The sequence below is a fragment of the Xiphophorus maculatus genome, chromosome 5 (assembly GCF_002775205.1).
Source record: "Xiphophorus maculatus strain JP 163 A chromosome 5, X_maculatus-5.0-male, whole genome shotgun sequence".
NCBI classification, from domain to species: Eukaryota; Metazoa; Chordata; class Actinopteri; order Cyprinodontiformes; family Poeciliidae; genus Xiphophorus; species Xiphophorus maculatus.
This window is the reverse complement of record NC_036447.1, coordinates 8,517,460-8,544,344: the sequence shown is the minus strand read 5'-3', so window position 1 is coordinate 8,544,344 and position 26,885 is coordinate 8,517,460. Positions and strand designations below refer to the sequence as shown.

Sequence of the window (26,885 nt, the reverse complement as noted above, 5' to 3'; positions counted from 1 at the left end):
AACTAAGTGGTTGCCTTAGTGAGAAAACTACAAAACAAACTAAAAAATGACGTTACCATTCTCTCACAGGCCTGTTTCCCATCCATGAATCCCTTTGGAATGGCGTTGGGGGTGAGAATTTCATATCTGCAAATAAAAACAAAAGACACAAATATATTGGTGTGAACAAATATTTACACCAAGTTGGTGTAAATATTTGTTCACACCAATATATTCTAAGTGGGGAACAGAAATAGTTGAAAAAACTCTGCAGTTCTTCACCTCTGTCTGAACTCCTGGAAGACAATCCGGTTGGGGAAGCCCTGTCTGCAGATCCGAATTCCCTCCAAGACTCCGTTACACTTCAGCTGATCCAGAACCAGGTGAGGTTCCAACTTACCGGCCTGCGGACCCAAACATATTTAGCATCCCAGACCCAAAAAAAGACGAGAGTATACAGACAAGTATAAGTTATGATCTGCAGGTGAAAGTTTACTCTTTTCTCGTGGTTGGGGATGATGCAGCGAACGAAGTTTGGGTTGGTGTTCCTCAGGGTGGCCATGAGTTTGGTGAGCGACTCTTTGTACAGCTGCCCCACCGTACGAAACATTCCCTTTTTGGTTTTATAGGTGGCGCCAAATGCTGTTTCGTTCATCCCAGCCACCTGGTCCAGACCCACGATTCGGTCCACTGGTGGGGACACAGAGTGAGACGTAGATGGTCTGTTAGGACAGCAGAGGCTTACAGGAGGCAGCATCACAGTAGATGCGTTTCCATTAGTATTAAACTTACGCAAATTTGAATTACGAAAATAAATCTGCCCATTAGAAACGTGGCAATTTTGAAAAAGCGTAGGTTTTTGCGCTTTCATGATCATGTGATCAATAACCGGATGTTGTTACTGGTGGAAAAGATGAAGAAGAGGACAGGAAGTGGGAGGAGGCAGGTGTGGGAGGGCATTCTTTCTTTTACTTGAGAAATATTATTATTAAGTTATAAGTAGCATCTGTTGGATGTGAGGTAATGGGAGGCGGGGCGAGTATTGTAGTTTTTCCATTCCGTTGTGAGAGGAGCGCTGTTCTTGTTAAATATGTTGTGAAACATATTTAACAACATATTTAAATATGTTTATATGTTAATAATGTTAAACATTGTTAAACATTATTTAACAATATTAACAACATTGTTAAATATGTTGTTAAACATAATCATTGTTAAACTTAAAATATGTTGTTAAACTTAATCATTTTCTAATAAATGACTGCGTGTTTTTTAAAAACTCAATTGTTTGTAAAAGTTTTGTGTTTCTTTTTCTTGTTAAGAAAAAGAACAAGAAAACCCTAACAATATGTTGTTGTTAAACATATTTGTTTAACAACAAATATGTTGTTAAACATATTTAACAACACATGTTGTAAATATGTTAACTGCAACCGTTAAAGTGTGGATGCTAACATCACTAGTGAGTCAACAATTGCTACGTATAGATTGGTTTTGCATTTATAGAAACAGATTTCAGAGATTAGATTCTTAAATTTCTGCAACATAAGAGCTAATGTTTTATGCAAATTTGAGCATAATTACCCAACATTTTAAATGTGTCACTGTTTACCTCCTTATTGTTTATTTTGTATTAGTAAACATAATTAGTTTTATTTGAAATGTTACATAAAGACTTGTTTATGTATTTATATCACAGTAAATACATAAACAGTTTTGCGCATATTTGTAATGGAAACGCAGCTACTGACATGAGGTCTCCAAATGACCAGGAGCGGAAAGATAAATAAAAACAGTAATCTAGGACTAGAGCTAGAGCTTCTGGACATGGAGGTGAAAAGCGTTTGGCTGCATCTACTGGGTCTCCTCCGGGTTCAGAGGGAAGCGCTAAGATCCTGGTATCACATTCCCGCTAACATCTGAGATTCTCAACATTTTGATTTTTTTCAGGATGACTGACGAGTGCTTGCATTTGGCTGCAGCGTTTTTCTTTTTCTTTCCAAAAGCAGGATACGTAATATCAGTGTTTCCCAAAAGTCTAATTACAGTCACTGGAACATTGTCACATTTTGTCACATTATGACCACAAACTTTAAAGTTTCATTAGAAATTTGTGCAACTGACCAACAAAAAGAAGGGAATAATTATGAAGTGGAAAAAAAGGAGAATCAACAACAAATGAAAATCTAAAAAAATGTGTTTAGAAGTCATGTAGAGGGAATGTGGAAGAAGTTTCTCTACAAATAAACTAAACAAAAATCCAAGACTCAAAAGAGAAATCAGCCACAATTAATGAAAGGGTTTAAATTACATTTATGTTAAAATGGCCTAGTCAAATTCCAAGACTAGATTCCACTGACAATACTTGAAATTAGCTGCTCAGATTGAGCTATTTTGATAACTTCTACAGACTCGCAGCTGAAACTGATTGCAGGTTGCATGTTATTCTTACATTACACACCAGTAACATGCCACACTTTTCAGATTTTTATTTGTAAAGAAATTTGAGAGCTGTATTTTCCCACTTCATAAAACTCCAGGAAAATATAAAATTAAGTTTGTGGTTGTAAAATGTGAAAATGTTCCAAGGGTATGAAAGCTTTTGCAAGGCGCTGTACAAAGAAAATGATTAATTAATTTGTCATATGACACTGAAAAACTTTCAACCTGGATCAAATCAAAACAAGTTTAAACCATCTGATTTGTGTAAAAAAAAAAAAAAAATTGATTAAGAAATATGAAGATGTTACACCTTCCATATTATATTTTTGATGGGAATAATTACCTTTATTCTAAAACTGAAGGAAGTCGAATTTAAAGTAAAATGAGATAAATTGACTTTTGAAATGTCAATAGCTGCTGTAGATTAAACTGCTTTATAATACATAAGAACTAAATTTAATCATGTATTTAATTTAATTCCGCATATTTTCTGGTCTTTTTGTTATTTGTTTGCATAAAAAGGGAAAAATAAAATAAACTAATCAACAAACACAGTTAAACTGGATGTATTCCCTCTGTAAGTATTGATTTTAGCGCTTGCTGAATATAAATGATGTCACATATTTATGCCTTAGCAGGTTCCTTCAAATTAAAAGTCGCAGTCTGGTGGAAGTTTTGCACCTGAACAAACATGATCCATGCCTGCAGGCTGGAGATTTAATTATGATCTCAGAGCTAAAGTGAAACACCAAAACCAGCATCTGGTTTTCATTTCTGCAGCTGCAGTGAGAGATCATGTCACTGAATATTCTTTGGTTGTTACGGAATGTCTCTCTCATTACAAAACACCAGGACTACTTTAGCTTAAACCCACAAAAATACAATTAAAACACACTAATTGAACTAAGGGAAGCACATATTCTAGTTCCCAACTAGGTGCTGCTGCTTTTGGCCGGGTCAGAGGAGCCATGCAGCTCGGAAGCAAATGGGAGCCACTTCAGATATGATATGATTCACAGCACCAGCTACAGGCAGATCTGGGCAAAAATACATCAACATGCTCCAAATCATCTGGTTTAACAAGCGATTATATCCACCCTCTAGTTTATGATGCAGTAATTCATATTTTGGCCCAGTTCTGCTGTAGTGCCACCCAGTCATTCACCTTCTGGCTCATCCAGACATGTGACATTGTCATAGAATGAGGCCCTTTGAATGGTCTGAATCTCTACAACAAAGAGAAGAAAAGGAGGAGGAGGTGTTGAGTGCGAGGTGGTTTTTCAGAAGTCAGAAAAGTGCAATGAGTCAACATCAGAAGAAGCTTTTAGTAATAAAATGTCAGGAAGCTGCAGATCTGAGGAAAAGATTTTCCGTCTTACAACTTAAGATGTTTCATATCTTAAACATCTTAACTCAAATACAAAATAAAAACAAATAGCAGTTTTATCTACTAATGCCTGGTTCACACAGCAGGGTTTCCCCCAGTGTATTATAAGCCTGGCGGGCCACCAGGCTTTACTTGTGCCCCCACCAGGCTGAGCATTGCTTATTTATTCAAGTTTTTTTTTAAATGTTTGCATTTTTAAGACTTTGGTGTTCAGGTATTAATCTTCTAATCTTTCAATAACACACAATTGGGGTGCTGTGGTGGTGCAGGGGTAAAGCACAACCCACATATTGAGGCCTTAGTCCTCGTGGCGGTGGTTGCAGGTTCGACTCCCGGCCTGGCGACATTTGCCGCATGTCTTCCCCTCTCTCATTACCCTCTTTCCTGTTGAACTACTTTCAAATAAGGGCCACTAGAGCCAACAAAACCTAAATATATATATATCTCTATATATATATATATATATATATATATATATATATATATATATATATATATCTATATATATATATATATATATATATATATATATATATATATATATATATATACACACACACACACACATACTGTATATATACATATAACACATAATTATCAAGTGATATTTTCAAATTTCCTGTCAACTTTAAACATTTTCTAACTCAAAAACATGACGGGCCGCTGGGTGAATGACTGCCCTAGCACCCAACCACCGGGCTCAGCAAGTTTTCTGGGGGAGAGCGAGATTTTAAAGTTTCGGTTAAATTACAAAACCTGACAGAAATCCCTCATGATGATAAAAAATTCTAGATTTAACAGGTTTGATCCTTTCAGCCACACGGAAATATTTTACTCGCCAACATTCACACATCAGACAGGAATCAACGCGAGTTCAGAGTAAACAAACTTGGCTGCCGAGGAAGAAGAAATGGAGATTGTTTGTGGACTAGAAAAAACAAAAAGATGTCTGACGTAAACTGGACTTCTTGTCGCATCATGTCTGTTGTTTTGTCTTCTGCTATGATTACCCTGCATGTTTTCATCACAGTGCTTTCTGATTGGTTACACGTCACATTTCAACAGGCTGCGTTTCTTGTTTGTCCTCAGGAGACACCGTATCGGGCCAAGACGACCCAACGTGCTGAATATCCCTGATCTTTGATTGGAGCGGTCCTCATGTCTGTCCGATTGGACAAGATCACAACAGATATATCTCCTTATATTTTCTTAAAGGAGAACTATTATGAAAAATTCACATTTTGCTAATTTTTTTTTTTTACTTCCATGGGGGTCTCTACTGCTTCTAAAAAAACAAGCATTAAAAAGAAAAACACAGACAGCTGTTTTTTGGCAATCAGTTAATGATTTTTTGTGTCTGGAAATTGAGCCGTTTTCCAAAACCTTCCAATTGTTAAGTCACATTCAAAGGGAACTGTACTGGTACCTAGCAACCCCAGCCACACCCAACACAGTTACCTAGCAACCCAAATGGAGGTCCAGTACGTTTGGTCAGCTGGCTTCACCACTGTATTCGCTGTACAGTGGCTGCTGGAAAATCCTATCCTAACCTGTTCCAGGAAGCATAACAGGTCACCTTTAAGAGCCATCATGATAATCAGAGCATCCTTAAAACTGTTGGAAGGGAAAATCGGCATAAAAATCTTGCTGTGTGAACCAGGTTTAGGGAAAAACAACTTAATAAGTCAGTTTGACCCTAGTAAGTAAAAACGTAATTACCGCCCACCCACCTTTTTTAATTTAGGAATTAGCAACAATTAACCACCAACCTGATCTGTACCATGAAATGTAAGATCAAAACATTTAAACAGAACCTGTCTAATAACATAAATAAGGATAAACCATCTCATAAAAATTAACATAGGAAAGATTATTAATACATCTCAGAGCATCTTTCATCAGTTTTATGAATATGACGCAGTTTGGCACCTTTAAACCGTCTGAATTATTTCTATGACTAAAGGAAATAAACCTCCTTTGAGCTGAGCTGACACTGAGAACGAGTGATCAAAAACCTGGAGAGAAATCTGTTGCCTGATGGACGTGAAGACGACAAATCAATGCCTCTTAAAGCCAAACAAAAAACAGTTTTGATCATTTGAAATGGACTTCCAAACTGAAAAAGTTAAAACAGGAATGAGATGATCATTCATGATCTTATTTCCTCATGTCTAGACTTTTGTCACACGTCTGCAGCTGGTCCAGAAGTCTGCAGCCAGACTTTGAACTGGAACCAGCAGCAGAGCTCACATCGCTCCTGTGTTAATGTCTTTTCAATGCTTTATAACTTCATAATAGAGTGCATGTTAAACTGCTGACTTTAACTTTCAGCAGCCTGCAGAGTCAAGCTCCTTCCTAATAGACTGAAACGTTAAATTCCAAGCTTCAGATCCTCAAATCAAAAGTTAGTCTTAATCTAAGGGAACAAGTTTAATGTTTTAGAGAATCACTCCTCAGAGTTTTGCACATTTTTCCTTAGAAACTCTTCAAATATCACTGGTCATTATCTGCATTTGCTTATTTATTTTTTTTAATTAAATTTTATTATGTAAAGATTTGACATTTTGTCTTCAAGAAGCACTCATAGTTTTATTTGGGAAAGATCCTCCCATCTAAAGAAATTAAATTGATAATGTTTTTGACGTCTGTCTCTCTGGACAGGAAGACAACACCATTTCAAAACTTGTGTGACGCCAGCAAACCAAGTTGTAGAAATATTATCCACAGATGTAGAAAACATAGAACAGTGAAGATCCTTATTCCTTTTTACCAAAATTACCCCCAGAATAAATAATAAGGTGCAAAAATGACATTCATGGGAGAGTTTTAATACCTTAAGCTCAAGTTTGACTCTAACTGGCTCCAAAAGGCAGTATAAAGGTTGTGGAGTGGCCTAGTCAAAGTTTTGACTTAAAATGGATGCTGTGGAAATCCCTGCTCAAGCTTTTTGTACTCTTATTAAATTAAATTATCATTTAAAATACTATTTTTCCCTTCAGATTATATTAAAACTTGAGCTCAAACATCTAAAACGTTACAAAAAGCAACAACAGAAGCAGATGTAAGGGGATGAAACCCCTTTTCACAGCTCTGTAAGTAAGCAGAAAGCTACAAACAATTGAATCTAACTAAACAGGTTTTTAAATGGATTGTTTCTAGTTTACGTTGAGGTTTAAAGGAAGCAAATTACCGTCTTTCCACAGTTCAGCCACAAATTTGTCTGTTGACTGATGAAGAAGCGTGGCCACGTTGTCGTTAAGAGGGTCCATGTTCTTCATCAGCCACTCGTCTGCCTTGTAGTCAACCTGAACAAGAAACAGGCTTTAGTTTAGTGAAATGCAGAGAAATAAAGTTATTATGCAATTATTTATGATATTCAGTACATGCAGTAGAGTAAGGATACTATAAAATGCCCAAAATATCTTTCAAGGACAGGGTTTCATAGAGATTAGGTTAACTGTATCTTAAAGTAAGATCACAAAACTAAACAAAAATACCAAAAAATTACATTTTGGAAACAGATGAAAATCAATAAGCTGATTATTGTATATACCAATTTCAATATGGCTGAAAAACTAGCTCAAACTTTTTCCTGAAATGGATGTGTTTTTATTTAGCAATTTTTTTTTCCTGGTACCAATTTTCTCAATTTTATGTTCAGTGGAATCGCAGCTGCTGCTTCAATCTCACTTTGCTGAGGCCTTTTGTTTTGGTTCAGCTTCATTGATAACTTTTACATCATCAGTGAACATTTGGCTTTGTTCTGAAACATTCTGTTGTAAATCCAAAAGCCACATAAATATGAACAGATGTGAACCTCAGCAGGCCTGTTTGTTTGGCCAATCAAGATTTTTACTGCCAAACAGGCCTTAGTATTCATTGGGAATCCCACAAGAGAAGATGATGCATCATTGTTTCAAACAGCTATTCAAAGATAAATAATTGGCAGGCTTAATTGTGCCTTAATAGAAGCTTAATTTTCTAACAAATCTGCTTCCAAAAGATAAAATCAATTGTCTACTAAGTGTGCCGTTTAGAAACCCAAACAGTAACGATGCCTACCCTTCCCGCATAGTGGATGATGCAGAAGTCAGCCTTGTCTTTGAGCTGCCTGGGTCTCTGAAACTTGGTGTGAGTTCCCTGCTCCTGGATCAGTTTGTCTACAAAGGTCTTGTCTGTGGCCTTGGGGAACCAGCACTCCTCATCCAACAGAGCCAACACTCCTGGAGGGTTCGCCTGGAGGAAAAACGAAAACATTTCATTCCCACAGTAGAGCACAGTAGTGCAGTCTCACCTACACAAACACAGCGATTTATTCTTCACCCGCTGTGTGTTTTATATCACAACCTTCCTAAAATAATGGCCTACGTCACTTCTTTCTAAAAGGCTTTATTGTCACTAACCGGTCTCTCGATGAGGTCGATGCAGGGCTGCAGGTCCAAGCCGAAGTCGATGAAGCTCCACTCGATGCCCTCCCTCTGGTACTCCTCCTGCTCCAGGATGAACATGGTGTGGTTGAAGAGCTGCTGCAGCTTCTCGTTGGTGTAGTTGATGCAGAGCTGCTCGAAGGAATTCAGCTGCAAATACAAGCAAGAGAAAGACTATCAACTAAAGAAAACCCAAAAAACCTCTATGTGAGCATGTACAGAGGCTTTCAAAAGTATTCATACTGCTGAATTCCACCTGAGCTGTGGATCTTGTCTTCATCTCTGATCAGTGTTTTCTTAAGTTTAGATGTGTTAGTAGATTTACAGTTGTGCCATACTCTTTTCATTTGCAGATGATGGATTGAAGACTGAGATGTTCTAAGTCTAAACCTGCTTCTCCACAACGTCATCTGATGTTTTCTTGGACTTCATGATTTCGTTTGCTCCCCAATATTCTCTTAACCGACCTCTGAGGCGCCACAGAGCAGCTAGATTTGCACTGAGATTAGATTACACACAGGCAGACTCTGTTTAGTCATTATCAATCAACAGGCAACTTCTGAAGGCAACCGGTTGCACTCAAGAGAAAAGGGTATTGAATATTATTGAACATTACACTTTCCAGTTTTTCTATTTGTAAAAAATGTTATGAATCATAGTTTCCATTTGGATCACATGTTGTTTTTATCTTTTCACTCTTTCTACCAAAAACTGGATGATAAAAGTCTTCAGTCTGGTGCTTTTGTCTCGACTAGCCCTATTTGGAGGACAATTTTGTTTACAGAGACTTCATAATTAATTGTATTTGGTTTTTTTTGATTGTATTTGTTTATTTATCTTGGATATCCAGTTCCAGTGTTAAATGTTCATTAGAATTTAAAGTTTATTGATCATTGAGAATGTGTTCTTGCATTATTATACATTTATGTTTGTGGTTGTAATGTGACAAAATATGGAAAGGTTCAAGGGCTATAAATACTTTTGCAAGTCCCTCAAAAGCAGGAACAATATTACTTTTAAAAAAATGTAACAAAGAAAAATTCAAACCTGGAAAATTTCAAACCCAGCAATGTCCAGAATACCAATGAAGGAGGCGCCCTGCCGCTTGGTTCTGTCCAGAGCTTTATTAATACGATGAACCAGCCAGCGGAACAGGCGCTCATATGTTGCTTTAGCGAGCGCCTCCACAGCAAAGTCAGCCTGAAGGGAGGAAAAAAACACAACAGCATGAAGACGAAGGAGGAGAGAATAAATTCAATGAGAGCCAGCCAAGACTTTGGTGACCTGCTCCTTGGTCTGGGCTTTCTGGACGTAGTCTCTTCCCACTTTGATTCTGGGCGTCAGGATGGCTCTGGTAAACTCCATCACATTCATACCAAGCAGATGACACAGTTTCTGAGCAGCTAGAAAACAAAGATTTAAAAAAATAAACATGAAAATAAAGCAGTTTCTAACTAAATAATATGAAAAGGGTCACAAGACTGAAATATCTACAAAAAGTAGCTCACATGAGTTTGGCAAAGAGAGCAGAAACAGAAATAACAACTACTATTTCGTCATAATGCAGAACTCAGATTTTCTTGTCAAAAATAAATAATCGACAATATAGTTTGACATTACCTGATTAATAATAATCTTTCTCAAATATGGAATATGACTGATAAAATTATTTTACTTGGCTGGACCTGATATACAAAAACAGAACCTGATTTAAACCAAAGATGTTTCACTACTGAAAATAAAACACAGCTGTTTTGGTTTTGCCTTCTGTTTCTGCATTTAGAGATTTCTGGTTGTGCTGTGTGATTAGAAACAGACTTTTATCTTTTTGTTTCACTCTGTTCTAGTACCTTTTGTCTGACACCACACTTAGAGAAACTGGAAGACTGTACAAAGCAAGTCATTTCTGTTTTAGGGCTTAACAGAACACTGAGGAGGTGCACAGTTTATGATTTCTACACATTTTTCACATCAAACTCAGATTTTTGGGGATTCTCAGAATTTTTTAACCAATTGTATAAATTTATATAATTACAAAGTTCACTATAAATTCATAGCAGATATATCTACAGTAATCAGGGTTTAAGTAGGGAACTTATAAAACCAGAAGGTGCATGGTGGGTATTGGCTGGTTGGTCAGTTGGTGGGCAGGTTGGTTGGTTGATTGGCTGATTGGTTGGCAAATCGGTTAGTTGGTTGGTCGGTTGGTGGGCTGTTTGGTTAGTTGGTTGTGCTGCTTGTTGGTTGTTCATCAGCTGTTTGGTTGGTTGATTGGTTATTTGGTTGTACATTAACTGGTTGGTTGGTTCCTTGTTTGCTTCTAGAAAATGTGAAAGGGAATAAACTCTAGAAAGGCAAATGTTTGTTTTTTATCCCCTTACTTTTTGAACACACTACGTTTTGGAAAATACTTAATTTAAGTTGTGTTTTTTTTTTTTATCTGACTTTTCCAGACATTTATAAATCCTGACAGTTCAAGGGTGGAAAACAGTGAAGGAGTTCATGATCGCTCATAGTGAGCTTAATTTAACCGGATTTTACTTCTGGTTGAAAGGAAATAATTCCTCTTCGCTGTTGTCACATGCTGGCTTAGGAGTTTGGCTCCCGATAAAGATGATCTCAGCGGATATTTTATTATCAACCAAATTTGAGTTATGTATGCAATTTTGGACTGGATTGAAGTGGATCGAAGTAGTGGAACCTGTTTGTCAAGTTTACATTTGTTTTAAATTGATGCTGCATAAATAAATAGAATTGAAATGAGAGAGGTGTGTTTGTGCTTTACCAAATAGATATAAAGCAGATAGACTTTCTAGAATAGTTACCAGTATTATCAGGCATGGAGGCTTGGTCAGTGTTTCTCTCCTTCTTGAAGATGATGTTACCAAACTGCAGCACTGAAGACACCACCCTCAACATCGCTGCAAATATACAAATCCAGACAAAACATCAGGAATGTTGACGACATTTCAAGTCTTTTAACTGATCCTAGACACCAATACAATCATAGTATTTACTTTTTAATCTAACAGGGATATAAAGCTCTGCAGAAAATACTTTATTTTTAACTTACAAAAAATTCACCTGAAAAAAGTTTTTTATTTTAATTGGTGTTTAATTCCCCCTCCCTTTCTGTCTTATAAACGATCTTCATCTTCGCCTGCAGAGATGCTGGCCAACCGGTTTTGAATCATTTGATGATATTTCCATGAAGAAATGCACCTCTTGTTCTATCATTTATCTTTAGCGCTGAACAAGAAGCAGAACATTAAAAAAAGGACAAAGTCAGGTCAGAGTGAACTCTTGCCTTACCCAGAATCTCTTCATGTGCGAAGCTCATGATGTGCATGGCCTCCATGGTTTCATGGAAGTTGTCTTTGTCCTGTTGGCCTGGAATCGGGATGTTGCCATTCGACAGGAATCTGTAGTTATTGAACCCTTCCAAAAGCAGATCGGCTGTGGAGAGAAAGTAAACGTTCAAAACCTAATCCCCATTAGATTTCAGACTTCACTAGTTTTCACCAACTGAGTACAAATGTAAAGATGTTTATTAAATAGGCTTATAATCACACTGCAAACGTCCAAGTTTAAAAATGAGTACCCTATTGAATATTTGTGAGAAAATAATATAACAAAGCAAATCACAGAAAACACTGACAAGGACCGAAATTTAAACTGACAAGTCTACAAATTCTACTGTTTTTCTCCTTCAAAACAAGGAATAACAGCTAAACTTATGTGACATAAATATTAATTATTAAACAATGTATTGTTGGATATATACGTTTATGTTACGGTTGTATTCCCCATTATACAGCATATCTAAATATATTTCGACATTACATATAAAGCTATTGACTAAGCTGTGTTATTTTTTAGTTAAATTATTTTAGTTTTTTGTCCTTTGTTTTCTATTCTAAGTGTTGGAAATAAAGCTACAATATCTACTATGTTACTTACATATTTATTGGTAGAAAAAACCTAACTGGTTTTGGTTTTAGAATATTTTTCCTCTTTTCTTTAAGACTCAAGTTTATTTGAAAATCACATTTAAGCAACAAGGGAGCTCAAAGTGCTTTATATGATAAAAACAATACTGTAAACAACTATGAAATAAGTAATAAACATTACATTTTGTCAAATCCAATAAAAAAAAAAATAATTAGTCTGTCCCAGAAAGAAAACATTTCTACATTTCTATAATTAAGATAAATAAGGAGTTGAAATAAATATGTCTGCCCCTTTATTTAACAGAATTGAGAACATATATTTAGTTCAATAAAAGAAATAAAAAGTGTGATGTAATAGCATCTGTGTATTCTGGGACTTAATTTTTGTAAATTATATTAAAGTCCAGGCATTCCAGGAGCCAAGGTCTTTGAGTTACAACAACAAGACGTATTTTCACTTCTTACTAATTTTTCCACTCTCTTCTTACTCACATCTGAGATGCTCTCCAGCTCCTGCCAGCAGCTGGTAAAAAATGTGGAAGGTGCGTTCATCTTTGGCTTGACGAATCGCTCTGGATTTCTCCAGCAAGTCTGACGCAGAACAGTCAGGAACAGTAAATCCTTTTAATTCCAGTACGAAACAACCAAAACGTTCTGTGACTGACTTATAATGAGGTCAGAGCCAAAGCTCAGAAAGGTATAAAAGTATGAATTCCTCAGAGCAACCAAAACAAATATTGTTAGATGAATTGATAGATGCTTATTTCCAGAACACAGGATACAAGTTTCGATGTTGGCACCCACGATGTACCCGGCAACATCAAAGTTAATGCGAATGAATTTCCCCTGCAGAGATTAACACAAGATTCATGTTAAAACAAAAACAAATCAATCAATCCCTGACACCTACACTATAAAAAGTGTTTCCTGTGCAATGGACACAAAATCACAAACATAATCCCCCAGTACCGATAATGCAGTGGAAGCATGATAAATAGTATAAGATGTATTACTCCACATACTAACAAAGTAATTGTTTTATTTTGGAAATATTCTGCAAAAACAGCAACTTGATCTGATTGTCAGTGATGCATCTGTAGATACATCTACAGATGCCTTTAGGGGAAATATGTGGTGGAACTGGAAGCGTTATCAGGCAGTTCCCATCGCACCTGAAGCTACGTTCACACAGCAGGAAAATGCAACCTGCTTTTTTTTTTTTTGTCCACATGCGACCCATATTCAACTTTTCTACGGCAGCCTGAACAGCCCAATTCTGATATTTTCGGCAAGAAAAAAATCAGATTTGTGCCGCTTCCATGTGTGGAACTAAATCAGATGCGTATCCAATGGGTTTGAAAGCGTCTGCAGTCCGAACGGGGATGTGGCGTTTTATTCGACTTTTATGTCATTGAGACATGCGTGACATTTCTGCAACAGAAGAAGGCAGGCCCTCTAAATCCAGACATAAACAGTGGCTGAAAATTATAATTATGAAATTTTGAAAAGAAGTCTGCGTCGCCAAAGTGGATCACATCACAATCCCACAGCTCCTAGTACCGACTACGCATCCAAACAGACTTCTCTGCAGAAGTTTCGGTCAATGCTACTCATGTCACAACAACAGATTTTGCTGAGCGATAAATTGTCCCAGAAGTTTTTGGGATAAATTATATTGTTGTTTTGAGTCCATTTCAGTTAATATTGTGGTAATGCCATAATACAAGCACACATTTTCGACGATAAATAAATTCTAATGAATATTTAAAATGTAACTGGAAGACATTTTAAATAAATAAAAACAACAGAAACAAGTCTTTGTAAACAAAATTGTACTTCAAAATCAGGGCTAGAAGAGACAAATGAGCCGCGATCCACGCTAAACCGTTCACAGAGAAGTGGTCGCATTTTATTAGCATTAACGACCAATTAAGTGTGAACGTAGCCTAACAGTCAAAACGTCACGTGAAGTTCACCGGACACAAAAACACTTCTGCCAGGTTCTATGTCCAAAGCTTAGATTGTAATTAACAACACTGCTGCTGGTATCAACATCTGATGTGATGCCACTTTCTTTTAGGAAGAAAGTCATAATTTTATCCCATTTAGTCATTATGCACTTCCAATTCATTCCCACCTCTCTGTCTTGGTGTATTATATTATTTCACTTGATAGATACTTTATGGTATGATGAAGTAGGCCATCTTACTGAATTGCATTGTTTGCACAAATATAAAACTCTTCAAACTGGACTTATTTTAATGCACCAAAAGACCTTATGACAGTTATATTAGACTTGATGGTTTCTGCCTGGCTCAACTCACAAAACGTGACGAGTTGTCGTTTTTCACAGTCTTTGCGTTGCCAAAAGACTCCAGGATGGGGTTGGCCTGAAGAAGCTGGCGTTCCAGTTCACCCTGACAAACACACAAAACCACACACAGACAGCGTTCAGTTACCAAGGGGTGTGTGAGGTGAGCAGAAAGCGATGACAAACTGAGGTTCACAGACAGGTGGAAAACAATCATGCAGCAGATTTCACAAAATCTATAGAAATGGAGGCGAAAAGAACAAAGCTGAGGGAAAATGGCAAAGCGAGCATCACAATTAAACCTCTGGAGAAAAACTGTTAGAAAAAGCCAACAGAGGATCAAATAAATGTTTCTATTAACCTTTGCTTATGTTCAGGTTTTGCAAGCAATGACAAAAATCTCCTACAATTTTTCCAAAAAAAAGTGGAAGAATTTTTAATATAAATTTTATATAAAAAGTTTAAAAAAATAAAATTAAATTAAACACTTTTTAAAAAGCCTTTAGATTCCCTGGGCCGCTGTATTTGACCCGAAGATCATGTATGGATAGAAAATGTATTAAATTTTCTAATTTAGTAATATAAAATGACAAACGTAAACTAAATTGTCTGGAATCAAAACAAATTTTAAATGTATATTTTTTCTTTGTCTGGTATTTAAATGTAGTGTCAAAAAGTGAAAATATGAAGAACTTTTTGTCTCATCAAAAACCAAAAACAGTGGGGGGAAAAATCTGGAAATTGCAAAGGCAAAAAATAATAATAAATTGATGATGATGAAAATAAAAAATGTATTTTGCCGCTATGGTTTATGATATGGGATTCCCCTGTAATCCGACCACAGACAATAATAGATGGAAGCATTGATTTATGACTTAAAAAAGATGATTAGGTGAAAAAGAATCTTCAGAGGTAACTTTTACAATCTTCACTTGCAGGACATATTTATGCTGGTTTTAACTTTTTACAGCTCTGTCCGGGCCAAAGGCTCCAAAGCAGCATCTGGTTCTTTAGTCACATTTAGTAGAAGCTGATCCGTTTTCAGTCTGTGTCTGCATAGGCAAATTTCCACAACACTAAGAGTATAAAACAAAAGTGTCAAACAGAAGGCCTGCGGGCCAGATCCGGACCATCAGAACTATTTATGTGGCCCTCTCATGTCTTGAGGGACACACAAATTAACTGTTAGCTAACAGTTGTGTGCTTAAATATTATTTTATCAGTTAAATCAAATCAATTTTCTTTGAGTAGGACCAAATTACATCAACGTGAAAAGGTGTTAAATTTTTTTTTTTACATTTTAAGAGTTTCTAATCAAATGCAGACAAACTTTATGTCTTTTAATGGGTGGTTTTATCTTAATATTAAGCACCAGTGGGCCATTTGGATGAATATTAAATATATCTATACCTAAACATTCAGTCATGGAAACAAAACGCTTTTTCACATTTTGTTGCGAGCCCATTTAGTTAAAAAAAAATAGGCATGCATCAATTGCAGTTTTCTGGCCAATCACCGATTATCGATCTTTTAAAAAGCCTAACCTGCCGATAACCGATTTTGGATTATTTTTGCCTGAAATGTTGGTCAATACAGCAAGAAAGTTGCTGAATTGGCAAAAGCCTGGTGATTATTGTTAACTGCAAACGTACAGAGATGACCGGGTGGGCCGGACTGTCAATCAAGCAGGACAGTAGCTGATTTTTAGAACTTCTCCAGCATAGATAACATCGGTGTCACGTGTAAAAATCAGATGATAACCGATCTCCCAAAGTTAAGGAAATCAACACAGATAAATCACCTGACCGATAAATCGCTGCACCCCTAAAAAAATGTAGATTGTTTTTAAAAATTCTAACTTTTTACTTGCATTCCTTCTAGGTTGGCATTATATACAGGTGAAATTAACCTAAACTCCCTGTTTTGCAGCAGAATGTAGTTAAAGAAAAATCTCTAAACATTAAAATTGAATTTAAAACTTCTGCTGCGATAAAAGCAGATAACGCCCACATTAAACAGAGAGGAGCAGAAACAGTTCAGTGTTTTTATTGATGTTGCCCACATAAGAAAAGCTAAAAAAAATAAATAACAGATTTACGGTGATGTTTTGACAGGTGTTTCCTCTACGCTTCCATCTAAACCTCGCTGCGGACTTTGTCATGGCCAGAGAACCCAAAATGGCCGAGAGGAAAACAGTTTGTGGCAAAAGAAACTGTCTCCCACTCAGACAGAAATATCTCCACGCACTGAAGGGTTGAGTAAGCCGTTTTCCATGAGAGGGGAACTGAGGAATCAGCATCTCACTTGGGATGCGAGACATTTAATGCTGCATTTGACCAATGAGTGTGAAGAACTGCTTTTGGGTGAAATTGTGAGCAGCTGGAATGTAGCAGCCCTCCACTGGAGCAGCTGTACGGCCCACAGGGGACCGATAATTCAAACCAGAGGAGTTTGTTTTTACACAAACACAGGTCTGGGGTTCAGCCTGATGGTGAAAAACCTTACCTGACAATCTTTATTCATCTGTTTGGACCAAACAAAGGTCACATTTAAACAGGCTTCCACTTCCATTATGCATTAGGTCAAAATTCAGCATCAATTTTAACGAATAGTAAAAAGTCAATATGACAGGAACAGAGACCACCACAAAAAGGTCCCATCTGTTAAGAAGTCTCTTCATTTCCTTCAGTTTAAGCATTTTTCTCCTTAAACTGCTACAAGTGGGTCTCCTTTTAAAAAGCGGGCTGCTTGGCAAGCTGTGGGGAAAGACTTGGGGACAGATTTAGGCGACTCAAAGAGGATCAGTCACAACTGTCCCAGCAAATCTTCTGAGGAAGAGCCGAGTTGTGTTTGCATTCGCAGTGCTCAACATCTGCTTCAGAGGCCCAACAAATATGCCAAGTTTTCTTCTTTTTTTTCCAGAAGCAAAGAAAATAGGAGCACTGGGCAGGAACCTGGCCATGTGGGAAACTCATTTGTGGCAGATTCTTGGATGTTGGAGAAGTCCAAAAAGGTTCTGCTTGAGTTGCCCAGTTGAGCGATTAAGAGGTGGTGATGTGAGAACCGCCAAATCCCTTCGCTTAAAATCAGTGTGCTCTAAAAGTCTACAGGATTTAGCTGTGTACATTAACAATCATACCTAAAAACTTTTACAAAATTATTGTTTTTGTTTATAAAGTGAAATTTTTTAAGTTGTAGAACGTGATAACAAAATCTTGTGGTACCACATAATTAAAACTACACAATATTTGTTTTCAACATGAGTAACTACATTTTCCATGTGATTAAATCTGGGAAAGTAAGATTATACTCTTAAAATCTGACCTGGAAATTATTCAATATTAGCCGACTATGCAGATATTGTATGCATGAGACTCTTATTTTGAAGGAAGAATGTAAGTAGGTCCCAAGTTCTCCTCTTTGCAGACCAGAAAAACCCAATAACGACATTATGTTGAGATGTCCAGCAACACTTCAATCAGCCTCCATTAGTTTTAAATTGCTGATGGTAATTGTTGTGGCCATTTGTGTTAGATTTTGTAAATTGTAATTTCTATCAGTTTAGGTTTTCTTTGGAATATAGTTAAGTTAATTCAAAATCAAAATTTGTAATGAATTTTTATATTTGAAATTGTTTAGATGACTTTAGTAACTTTTAGCCCCTCCGAGGGTTAGGGTTAAACCAGGTGTTTGGTGGAGGTCTTTTGTTTGGCGAATGTCCGGTGTGATGACGGGAGGTTTTTGTAAATTAGTTGGGTTTTTTTACCACTTTTTGAATTTGAAACATCGGATTAAGTTAACTTTAATTTTTAACTAGGTTGTAAGATATTTTTAGAAATTGCTCCGTTTATATTTTTGAAAAAAAAAATTATATATTTTTTCAAACAATCAAGTCAGAAGTGTGTATAAGAACCGAACACCGACGGCCATTATAGAAAATCTTGGGTTTTGGAACAATAGAAGGCAACTGGGTAATTGTTAGCCGCTAATGGCACTAAAACAGAAATCTGTTGCAGCGCTTCCCATTGACACTAAGCTGAAGGGAGTCTGAACAGCATTTGACTTTCTCTAATTCACCTTTTGAATATTTTCACTATTTTAAACTCAACTGGCTAATTCTACACTAACCATATATTCTATATGAAACCTTTACTTGATATGTGAAAATAAAAAAACTGTATTTTCTGCAGTGGTAGGAGCACTTCCGCTTCTACGCTAATAGCAGAGCTAAATTTTCATCTAGAGCTTTTCCTAACTTTAAAAATGTTTAGCGCATTTAGCTTCCCCCGACTTTGTTTTTCTGGATAAATTATAAAGCGTTAAAGGAAATTAGCGCTAAAGACTGTTGACTGTTTACGCAGCAAGCAAACATACAGGATCAAAATAAAACAGCGAACAAAATATAAACATAAACTCTTTGTTTAGGGTCTCGAGGGCTGTAGTTGTAGATATAATTTCAAATGAAGTTAGCGCTTTAGCGTTAGCTTCTGCTACATACCATGTTGGTGTAGCGCTTTAGCGTTAGCTTCTGCTACATACCATGTTGGTGTAGCGCTTTAGCATTAGTGGAACTAATTTCTTAAATTAGCGATGCCCACCACTGCTGGACAGATTTATTTGACACTGATTAGAAAATAATTTCTTTACACTGTTTGTAAAAACATAAACATTTCATTCATAATTTTCCTCAAACTACTGTTAAAATCGTATCTTCTTTTTGGAAACCAGATATTGTTCCTGGTCTGATTGTTGACTGGATCTGAGCCTGCCCTAAATGAAAGATTAACCAAGCTGTTGCATTGCCCTGGTGCCACTATAAGTACTATTACTTCACACCAAGAGAGTTGCTGGTTCTGGTCTGTGTATGTATTTCCCTGCATGTATTTGAGGGTTTTTTTGTGTGTTTTTTTTTACTGATTTAAGTGTATCAATGGTTGCTTTGTCGTTGGTCTGTTTGCATTAAGATGGACAGCTGGGATCCAGTGATTCTCAACAAGATTAGGAAGGTTTACTCTGTTGACAAAAACATCAATAGAGAATAAATGGGTCAAAAATCTAGTAGAAAAATCCCAAACAAATCTTTTTGCTTCAAGTATTTGTTTGTTTCTGCAACAGAAGTTACCCAAACATTGGAAAAATAAGATGTAAAATAACTGGAAGAAGTACTTATAGGATTTAAGCAATGCATGCAACATAGAATTTCCCTCTAAACAGAGCAGATGCATGGAGGTAGGGTGGGTAGAAAGCATCCAGTTGTACAGTCTAAAACATTTCTTACATTTAATAAAGAGTTGGTGTATCAAGCAGGCAGCAGCAAAGTGAGGAGAGCACTCCTTTCATATTTTCTAAGAGAGCCGAGAAACTAAATATTACTCACATAAAACAGGGATCCACTCTGTAGGGTATGAGGACATTCAGTTGTTAAAAACAACAAAATATATGAAAATAGTCAAATGTATTCATGTTGTAGGTACAAGTGAATTTGTAGTTACAGCAGAACATTTCTGAAATGACAGCTTAACATCTATGAACAACCTACAGCCGTCTCGGAATGGAATTAGCAGCAGGTTTAGTTAGAAAACTAAGCGGTGTGTTATTCTGATTCTTGACACCCACAGGCCGGCTGGTTAGACGCTGGTACCATGTACTAAGAACCAAGTACATGGTACTACGCACATGTACTGCGATGCTAGTTGTTAAAGACAACTACTGCAGAAAGAGTAAAACCGTTCAAGCAAGTTCCTGATTATAACAGCAGCTTAATCTCACTCTGAAAATATTAGAAAAAAATAATTTAGTACATTCAGTCAGTAAGGAAACAAATCCTAGGTAAAGGAAACTATCACAGATAATTGGTCCCCATAACTGTCCCTCTAAATGTAAGTTGTAATGTTTTCAATTTGTAAGTATAACAACACCTGAAGAACATTTCCTGGATTGAAGGATTAATCTGACAACATCATTATGAGAATCTCATCCAGGGTCTCCCCCAGTGTTTTATAAGCCTGGCGGGCCACCAGGCTTTACTTGTGCCCCCACCAGTCTAAATAAGCACTGCTTATTTATGTAAGTATTTTTAAAATGTCTGAATTTTTAAGACTTTATAGTTGGTGTTCAGGTACTAATCTTTCAATAACACAATTGTCAAGTGACATTTTAAAACTTTCTGTCAACTTTAGACATTTTTTTAACTCAAAAACACGTCAAGCCGCTGGAAGAATGCTTGCTCTAGTGCCCAGCCACCGGGCTTAGCAAGTTTTCTGGGGGAAACCTTGTCATACGTGCAGTTTATATTTATTTGCATTAATTACAGCATTTTCACAAGTTTACTTTGCATTTCCAGAGTCAGAAACAAACACTAAGCAGCAGCATTCAGGTTTTATGCTCCGTTAATCTGGAATATACTTCCAGAAAACTGCAAAACAGCCGAAACACTGGGTGTGTTAGCCACTTTTCTTTACTTATTTTTATTTTGCCACTGCCAATGCACCGTTTCTTGCTTGTTTGATGTTTTTGTCATTTTAAATTGGCTTGTTGACATGTACTACAATATATAAATAAAGAGGTTTAAATAAATGTAGGTGTGTGCCTGATGCACACATCTCACTTGCTATACCTGGCAAGTGGGAAGCCAGGTATTATTTGCATATTCTAAATAAATAAATTTAAAAATATATGTTGAGTTTTTTTTCTTGGTGTAAAACAAAGGATGGAAATGTTGAAGTGGAGGGCCTGTTTCTTTTTCTTCTGTTATTAAAACACATATGAGTCTGAATTCTTATAAATAACATTTTAAAAATTGGGGGGTTTTTTTTGTCTATCTTAAAAAAAGTGAGCAAAGCAACACAGAAATGCTTCACAAACCTCAAAATCTACTTTTAAATCCACTTAAATTCAAGTTTTTCAGGGTGAGATTATGCTGCTGCAATAAAAGACACCATTTATTTTCAAGTTTTTTTTTTTACTCAACTATACAGAATGTAACAACTTCAACTAGATCATGCTTTAAGCTAGTTTGGTGTGTTAAATGGTTAAAAAGAAATACTTAAATACAGGTTTAACTAACTGTAACCACAAAGCACAAGATGACAGCTAAGGCTTTACAAGTGGCCAAACTGTGACATGCACATCGGCTTATTTGAGGTGAGCAAAACACAACATGTGAATGATTAAAAGACTTTTAACTTTTACTTACAACTGCATTTTGCGCCTGACAAAGAAAGACAGAATAAATTCTAATAAACGTTTCAGATTTTATTACAAGCATTTAAAATCATCAAGTTGAGAGAATTAGTTTTATTTGAAAGGACAATGCTAGAGATGCATGCAAATGAACAGGGTGTGAAAGGAAAAAAAAGGGGAACTTGCCTGTAGTTTCACTGGTTTGGGGGATTCTGGCTGTTGCAATTAAAAAATATATAAATTGTTAAATGAAGTACAAATATTCAGCACACAAAGTAGTTGAGTGTCTCCTTTATAGCTGGATTACGTGACCCACATCCTATTTTGGCAACATTATTTACAGAGAGTAATTTTCACTTGCAACAATGGTCTTCTGTTGTAAAACTGACAATTATGTCTAATTTTTCCGCAGTATTATTGCGTTTTAGTGAGTGATATTTAGCAGCTTTGAGTGAATACTCACAGGAATGTTGTGGTCTCTTCTTCCTTTGTGGGAGGAAGCAACATGTGCGAGGTACTGGATGACCTTCTTTGTGTTTTCTGTCTTACCAGCTCCCGACTCGCCTCTGCAAGGCACAGGAAGACAGCTGATAGAAAAACCGGCATCTCCACGACTCTGAACTCTCCACATCAACAGATGTGGCCACTAGGCGATGATAACACATCAGATCTGTAAATCACTGCAGGTTTTATTCACACACTTTCTGACTTCATGGTTAATTACTTTGTCCTCCCTTAAGGTAGAGAAGCAGAGACGTGATCTCAGCTACCATCTCTGTCTTTCTCTGCAATATTTTTCCAACATTTTCCAGGTTTGCAGCTGAGGATTCTGGCATGCTTCTCACTGCTTTGCCACAGAGTTACACTAGCTTAGGAAAAAGGCTGAAAAATGTTCCCAAGATCATCAAATCCAGAATCTTTGACACGACGGCTTAGATTTAACGCATAACCGAGGTTTTACAGACAGTGCACATTTGCATACGCCAACTATGTGCTAGATATTGTTTGGCTTCCACTTGTCAAGAGTGATGTGGCCAAAGTGGGAGAATGAGAGCTGCAGTGTGAAGAGATTGTAATTATAGGGAGATCACCTCTTTGGATTTTTGACTGCAGGCTGTAAAATTTCTAAAAGCTTTTGTTTATGCCTTACAAACAAGTACTGCTCTTGGTTTGTGGGGATAATAGTTGGTGTTTTATAGCAGTTTCCACATGTCGGTGGGGAAGTCTTCATCTGTGCAATCTTTGTTTTAAATTCAACTCTGCAGTGTGCATGATGTACATGATACTAGCTTCCATTACAAATGTGTGCAAAACTTTGTCGATGTACTGCTTAGATAAAATTTTTGCAATTGTGGTGTTTCTATTAAATAAGAAATTCAGTAAATAAGTTTGTTCAAGAGTTTGTTCACTAAAAACACACTGCGCCCTGATCGTCCTACCATTTCATGTCGTCTTTGTCGCTTTCAGTCAGTAGTAATATCCTGCTGTTGATCACATGACTAGTGTGATGCTAAAAAGGTGTTTCCATTGCAGTTTTGCAAAATACACTAATTTCAATACCTACATATCCTCGCACAAAAACTTTTAATAGCAAAACAAGTTTTTTTTTTCTAAATTTAGTACCAGTACACTGATTTACATGGGAAGACGATCTTATCTACCTTTCTAAAGGTTTAAAAATAAACCACTGCAACATTTCAGACCAAAAAAATTGGTATCAGCCAAAATCTGAATCGTCAGGTCAGGCTTTTTAAAGATCGGTAATTGGCGATCGGCCAGAAAACTGCGATCGGTGCACTCCTAAAATTTAGCAGTTGTAGGATTTGTCTTTTGTCAAAAGCCATTTCTTCCATAAAAGCTAGACACACACATTTGTTTTGGTTGTTTTTACCCAGAATGCCCTGCACTTTAGTCTACTTCCGTAGATGTCTGGCATTCACATATGCTTTTGAACCGCACCAGAGTTCATTTCAACCGAACCAAGACCTAGCGTTTCAGGCAGTCCAGAGTTCGCTTTTTTGGTCCGCGTCACAGTTTGATTGCACTCTCGAATCTCCCCAAATACACCAAACTTTCTAGGCATCCGAACCGGAGTTCAGTTAAAACTGTGAATGCACCTTAAAATAATATCAACTCAAAGTAAGAGGTTAAATTTACAGAGATCTAACAAATAAACCTTGGGGACTTGAACAACAGTTAACAAATGATTTTTTATACCTGTCTGTATAATTCGTTTGAGGCAAAAAAAATATAATAGGAAAATTATGTTCAATGTTTACTCACGTGCAAAGAATGGACTGGTCCTCTCGATCTGTGCAACAAAAAAAGAAAACTAATTTAACTCCATTTTACATGACAAATTTATAATTCACGCATAAATTATTGTTAAACTGCACAATAATTTGAGCTATTTTACTTAAGTAGGCATTAAAATATAGTTTTGTTTTCCATCCATCTCTTGGCAAGAACAAACAACATTATTAATGAGACAGAAATAAAACAATGTATGAACATACAACAGCCTCCACAGTAAAACGACAGGAAAAAAAGTTCAAAAAGCTCAATCTGGTTCTCATTTTGTAGCCATTAGTGAAGGATGATGACAGCACAGGTTAACATTCAGCCCCACTATACACACACCAACACATCACAGTTCTTGTCTCCACAAGTAATATTCATGTCACTTCCATGCTGTTCCAGTTCAGAGTATGCAGTGAACTCTGAAAGAGACAGTTGCTGCGGGGCCATGTAGGGAAAATTAATGGCGATTAAATCATAGCAAAACAGTACTTTGTCTTCATATCAGCGCTCCCACAGGGACAGGCGCCTGCTGTCCAGTCACATGGTCGGCTGAGCAGGAAGTCAACGGCTTAGGAAAGTCAACAAGTTTCTTCACTTCAACTCATTTATGGTTCTTTTTTACTCTCAGCAAGAACATTTGTTATAAAAGTGGAAAATAAACTGTTGATTTTTGTCAAGCGAGAGCGAAAGGCGGGAAGAGCGCTGCAGGAGAATTTATACAGGTAAGCAGATAGACTGAACACGGCGAGTGGCTGAGTAGTTGATGCTTACAGAGTAAGTGTAGCTTTACGGATGAACAATAATACAATACAATAATTATTATTACACAATAAATTTCATAACGTCCCGGTCTCAACAAACGGGTGGCGGAAATCATCTTGGCGGTACATGGCTGGTAGATGAGTTTCAGAGTGTGACGAACGAAGGTGGCGTAAATATCCCGTATTGCTCCACCCCGTTCTTACTTTCGTCCCTGGTCTACCAGTCCCCGGACTTGTGTTCGTCTGTCCCCTGGTTTATTTCCTCCCCTCCTCCCCCAATCTTACATTCGTTCGTCTCCCCCACCATCCAAACCGCCCTAAATAAATAATAAAGTAACTGATTAAAACAATAGGTTGACCACCTCAGTCAAACACATAAAGAAAAACTCCAACAAACCTCTCAAAATGTTCAGAAAGTGCAATTATGACTTTTAAATATGATGCATAATAAATACATCGTCACTCATACCCAATCTAGAATTTTATTCATTATTGGTACTGATATAGATATTAAAATAGGATTGGCGCATCTCTACTTTAAACATAATAAAATGCTTAATGCAAAATACAAAATAAATAAAAATCCCATTAACTGAGCTGCTCCGAGGTCATTTTGGCCTTGTGGGAGATAAGCTGAAAAGTCTGTTTAACCAGTGCTGTAAATATGTTAAATCGTTTTGTTGTGTCCAAGGCTGCACTGTTCTGCCAGAGACAACGTCCCTAAAAGTGCTGACTGTGTTCCTATGGAGTCAACTGTTGGACAGTTAAGGGACAGAGGACACAGCTGGACGGCCCATTAGGAATAATGCAGGCTTCCTGCTTTTGACCACTGGTTTCCAGTAAAACTATAACAGAAAACACTGTAACGTTAGGAAAAACAGAGCTGCTCATGTCAAGTCAAAGTTAGGTGATTAAAACCATTAAAATACAGTGAAGACTAAAGAACCTTATGACATCCACGATGAATGTATGTAAACATCTGATTGTATCAGAATAATTGTACCATAACAGAAGTATTACTATTGGATATCAACATAAGCTCAATTTTTTATTTTCATATTTGTGCATCCCTGCAATTACTTTACTGTAGTTTAGAAAATTAACCATAATATTTCACTTTCTAATTTAACCTGGACAAAAATTATACAAAAATCTTAAATTCTTCCCAGTTGTTTGCAGCAGATCTGGGAGGAGAAAGGCTGCCGTATTCCAGGCATTGCACCAGGCAATTTAAAGATGCTTATTATCATTATCAATTAACTGAACCGAACTTGAAAATTGGATGTTATGCTGCTAACAATTACCATTCGTCAACAACTCAGAGGCAGAAGTGAGAGCGCTGCGCAACATAAATAGTCACCCGGCTGGAACACGGTGTGCTAAATAATAAAACATAATTTAACAAAGCTTCAAGGCAGATAAATTTTCCTTGAGGAATTTTAATAATCGTGGTACTCAAATCACTCGAGGAATCGTTACAGCGCTAGGAGAGGAGCAACTTGACCAAAAAAGCTGATTAATAAAAATGCCAACCGGAAAGGAGATTATATACAAATCAGTATATACAGTCCTAACTCAAGCATTCAAATAAAAAAAAAAAAATTCATATTAGAATAGACTTGAGATGCTTCATTGTCACTTTAAACATTCAAACTGGTTTAATCGCTATTGATGTAAATTAAAAAAGAACAAAACAAATATATACATTTTTACCTACTTAATTGATAAATTATTAAATAAAGCTCCTCCTATTATTTTGTTGCACTTAATTGCATGCCATTTTATTTGCTGCTTTTTCACTCTTTAATTAATTCAGTGAGACATTTATTTATTTTTGTATTTATTCATAATTATGGCAAGACCGGTCCTCCATATGTATATATATATGTATCTGTGTATTTTGTCATACTTACTTATAGAAACTTGATAATGTTAACTGCAACAATAAATTATATTTGAACGGCTCTAAAACGCATTTACATTTGGTGAAATGTACATTTAGGAACATTTCACCCAAAATTTCACCTTCAGAAAGCTGAGTTGGTGGAACGATATGATCCAAGTCATAGAGCGGCTTTTTGCTCTATTCCCACTCACATCTAAGTACCACACAAGGCTGACTGCTAAAAGATCGACGGCCTGTGC

General features: G+C 36.6%; 1 protein-coding gene across 2 annotated transcripts in view; it reads right to left on the bottom strand.

Moving 5' to 3' along the window:
• LOC102237249 (myosin-10) overlaps window positions 1-26,885 on the bottom strand; it is a 72,246-nt gene that overhangs the window by 24,256 nt on the left and 21,105 nt on the right. Inside the window, exons 4-21 of one of the 2 annotated variants that reach the window (XM_014476130.2) lie at window positions 23,962-23,989; window positions 22,142-22,244; window positions 21,865-21,894; window positions 21,692-21,706; window positions 19,874-19,891; window positions 14,510-14,602; window positions 12,968-13,031; window positions 12,678-12,776; window positions 11,548-11,691; window positions 11,061-11,156; window positions 9,520-9,638; window positions 9,283-9,435; window positions 8,212-8,385; window positions 7,871-8,044; window positions 6,999-7,113; window positions 476-669; window positions 262-383; window positions 57-126 (exon numbers count right to left, since the gene is read on the bottom strand). In XM_014476130.2, the coding sequence (XP_014331616.1) occupies window positions 57-126; window positions 262-383; window positions 476-669; window positions 6,999-7,113; window positions 7,871-8,044; window positions 8,212-8,385; window positions 9,283-9,435; window positions 9,520-9,638; window positions 11,061-11,156; window positions 11,548-11,691; window positions 12,678-12,776; window positions 12,968-13,031; window positions 14,510-14,602; window positions 19,874-19,891; window positions 21,692-21,706; window positions 21,865-21,894; window positions 22,142-22,244; window positions 23,962-23,989 (1,811 nt within the window). The remainder of the gene's footprint in view (window positions 1-56; window positions 127-261; window positions 384-475; window positions 670-6,998; window positions 7,114-7,870; window positions 8,045-8,211; window positions 8,386-9,282; window positions 9,436-9,519; window positions 9,639-11,060; window positions 11,157-11,547; window positions 11,692-12,677; window positions 12,777-12,967; window positions 13,032-14,509; window positions 14,603-19,873; window positions 19,892-21,691; window positions 21,707-21,864; window positions 21,895-22,141; window positions 22,245-23,961; window positions 23,990-26,885) is intronic. The other variant, XM_023333540.1, reaches the window with a different exon arrangement.